Raw genomic sequence first — 3,534 nt, 5'->3', positions numbered from 1 at the left:
CCCCCCCCCCCCCTTGTATCAGTAAATAAAGATGTGAAGAAACTGCGTTCGCCTCGACAAGCAGAGATCTGACAGAGCGTGACCTGAAACGCCTTCTGCTAAACGGAGTTTAAAAAAAGACAGAAAACCAAACTGAGCGTTGGAGGAAGTTCCTTCCCTCCAACAGCACCGTGTTTTTTGCATAAATTCAAACCTTTTCTGTGGCCTGGTCATGAGAAACTCACCATCGAAGGAACGAATGGAGCCAGGATTCCTCCGACTCTGCAGGACATGGAGCAAACGCCCAGCCCGGCGTTCCTGCGGCACAAACACCTCCGTTTACGTCTGAACTCCGACCCGAACGGATCTACGTGGAGATGCCCGGCTCACCTGATCACGGTGGGGTACAGCTCGGACGTGTAGACGTAGGCGATGTTGAACGCCGCGCTGACCATCAGTTTTCCCAGCAGAGCCAAAGACGTGACGCTCAGCAGAGTCCCTGTTGGAAGAGCAGCAGCTCGGCTCACGTTTCTCACTCATTATGAAAATAAAGTCACTCTGCAGAGAAAAGCACGACGCTGAGCGACTAACTGAGCTTTAAATATCATGACGAGCTGCAGTTTTACTGTGAGATCGGCTTTCTAAAGAGGTCAGTAACTGACAGCTAACTTTAATGTTTCTATGGAAGGCCTAAAACAAAACGCTCTCATTTAAAGTTCCTGTTGGACGCAGTCACAGAATAAGGAAGGATCACTGTAGCTGCCATCTCGGTCAACTAATTACATTATTTCAACGTTCACTTAAAAATGAGTTCATTCAAACTATCAGTAAGTCAATGTTAAGGTTCATGTATACTGGTGAAGATTCTCAGTCAACCAGGTCATAGTAATTACAAAAAAGTAGAAAAAAAGTTAGAAAACAATCCTCTGGACTTTGTTTCCAAGTTTGAAGACGTTTCACTTCCCATCCAGGAAGATTTTTCAATTCAAAATGTGTTCCAGGCTTTATAGAATTCACCAACAAAGCCTTGCTATGGCTTAGAAAACATGCAAATAGAACCAAAAGAACCTGTTAGTAATGGGGAGTCGCTGAGGTTAGCCTGCATTAGAAGCTTCGTGCAGTTTGGATAAAAAGAACCTTAAAAATAAGGAGGAACCTATCTTTGGTTCCACATGTCACGTTTCTGCCCCTGGGAAAGGTCGACTGACACAATTAGAGAGCATCACTATGGCCGTTTCTTAATTCACAAGAACGTGACTCGTTTTCTCCCCAAGTCTGTTCTTGACTAGAACCCAGGAAATGAGATACGCTATCGATAAAAATTATTTTTCTTCATTTTTCAGCGCCTTTTTATTTCTTTACAAAATAAAAGTTAAAAAAATTAGTATTCTTTATTATTAAATCAAATAAAAGGTTGCTTCAATCAAAAAATATTTTTTCAATTAAAAAAATCTTCAATTAAAGAAAAAAGTGTTTGAATGCAAAAATGTATTTGTGACTCAAAAAAATAGATTTAAACTCTGCTTTTCTTTGATTGAAAATGTTTTATTTGATAGAAGTGCAGTCTTTTATTTTTTTAAAGCAACTTTTTTTTAACATTGTTTTTTGATTGGACCATATAATGTGTCTTAATCATTCAATTCCCAAAAAATGTTTCAGTCAAAAAAATAAAAAAGAAAAAAGAAAAAAAAAGAAAAGAAAAAACTACGAATGCAAAAAAATTACCCTATAAACACATTTTTTGGTTTTTTGGAAGTGAAAAAAAAAAAATTGAAGTTCAAATTATTTTATTTGAATACATTTTTTTTTAAGTGCAAAAAGTTTTGAAGTTCAAATTTTTTTGATTGAATAATTTTGACACAAACGTTCCGCAGTGGGCGGGTGATTCTCTATTGGTCAGACATGTTTGATTGACAGAAGTTTTTTTTTCACTGAAGTGAAGATTTTTTAATTGAAAATATATTTTTTGATTGAAGCAACCTTTTTTATTGATTGAACAAATCTACCTTCATAGATTCTTCGATCATTAGATGCCTGCCGCTCTAACGCAGACGCGTTTACACGTGAACACACAATCAGGTCAGCAGACGCAGCTGCAAACACGTTTAACCCTCTGCATTTTATGTCTTTATTTATAATCATTGTTTCATTACATTTATTAGTGACCAAACTTAAACCTTCCAGTTCTCCTCTGGCGGTCAGAGAAAACGCTTCAATCAGTCGTTCAGATATTGCTTTAAAACCGGTTTTAAATTATTCTCTGCAGCGACGCCATTTTGGTTTGACCTACATGACGTGTCTGACCTTTGACCTCCACTGAAGCTGGTTTTCGTCTTTCTAAAATGACAGCGCGGAAAATCAGCGGAGGAGTGGTGCTGTGGGCATGTGCTGGGAAAGTACTGAGTTACTATGGCAACCAGTGAGCGCGTCACTGGGCTAGTTCCCATTAATGGTGAAGGAGCTGATGTGGGGTGGGTTTGTGGGGGTTAGTTCCTTAAATGTTCATAATGTGATTAAGAAACAAACAGAAAGTTTAAAGCTGGCAACTCAGGAAGTAAAGAGGAAGTAGGATGGTTGCTGATCGGATGGCGTCGTTGCTCAGTGAACCTCTGCAGGCTGCATCATATCCTCTGCAGCAGCAGCTCACCTGTGTTCTCTGGGATCAAGGTGCTGCAGAGGCAGGCGCATCCAGCCAGACACAGGAAGGTAGCCATGCTCTTCCTCCTCCCAGCCCTGAGCAAACACACACAGAGCAGGCAGCTGGTCAGACAGGAGGCTGCAGGGATTCAGGTTCATTCATTTTATCACAGCTTAGCTTATTAGCATCAAAGCAGAAGCCCAGGAGCCGCTTTACTTCCTGATCTCTGAGGAAGCTGCGGTTAGAAAACCAAACGTTTTTTCCTGGGAGGCGCCAACTTCCTGTTGCTCACCCTGTTTTCATCTCTTCAACACTTATAAACAACTGAAGGGTCAGTAAATGTCTGTAAACACATTAGATGTTTGCTGATAACAAGGCGTGAGTGACGAGTGAAGGTCAGACTGCTGCTTATAGACAGCTTCCTGTTAGAGAGGCAACAGGAATCATATCTACAATCCGTACGTCTAAAGGGGGAAATTATACTGATAAGTGGCCAAAGTTATGCTAGTTCATTATTAAAAAGCACGATTTCAAAGTCCACCAACCTATAAATGAACTACAGCAAGTTTATTTGGTAAATGAAGCCTCAACCCTCCACAATAGAAGCTCATATTTCACCCTTTAAAATGTGTGATCATAATATGTAAGTAACATTTTAAATAATAACACCAAAGCACAGTAATAATAATCAAGCATAACTTTCTGAATGTGACGGGCGCCGCCATTTTGATTTGCTTGATTCCCTCCTTCTTCGTCTTCTTCTTCTTGGGTTTTATGGCGGTTGGCAAACAACTTTTGGTGCATTACCGCTAAGGGTGTGCAAAATAATCGTCAAATCGATGCATCGTGATTCTAATTTTTGTGATCTACTGCATCGATTCTTGAAGGCAAAAATCGATTTTAAAAAAAAAAAAAAA

General features: G+C 39.8%; 1 protein-coding gene across 1 annotated transcript in view; it reads right to left on the bottom strand.

The window, feature by feature from the left end:
- The window catches only part of slc22a15 (solute carrier family 22 member 15), a 28,529-nt gene that overhangs the window by 10,947 nt on the left and 14,048 nt on the right, over positions 1 to 3,534 (bottom strand). Inside the window, exons 8-10 of the mRNA XM_015394195.1 lie at positions 2,627 to 2,712; positions 370 to 478; positions 225 to 297 (exon numbers count right to left, since the gene is read on the bottom strand). Of these exons, the coding sequence (XP_015249681.1) occupies positions 225 to 297; positions 370 to 478; positions 2,627 to 2,712 (268 nt within the window). The remainder of the gene's footprint in view (positions 1 to 224; positions 298 to 369; positions 479 to 2,626; positions 2,713 to 3,534) is intronic.

The sequence above is a fragment of the Cyprinodon variegatus genome, unplaced genomic scaffold (assembly GCF_000732505.1).
Source record: "Cyprinodon variegatus isolate N-32 unplaced genomic scaffold, C_variegatus-1.0 Scaffold677, whole genome shotgun sequence".
Lineage (NCBI taxonomy): Eukaryota > Metazoa > Chordata > Actinopteri > Cyprinodontiformes > Cyprinodontidae > Cyprinodon > Cyprinodon variegatus.
Note: the sequence above shows the minus strand (reverse complement) of the source record. Positions and strands in the feature narration are given on the sequence as shown.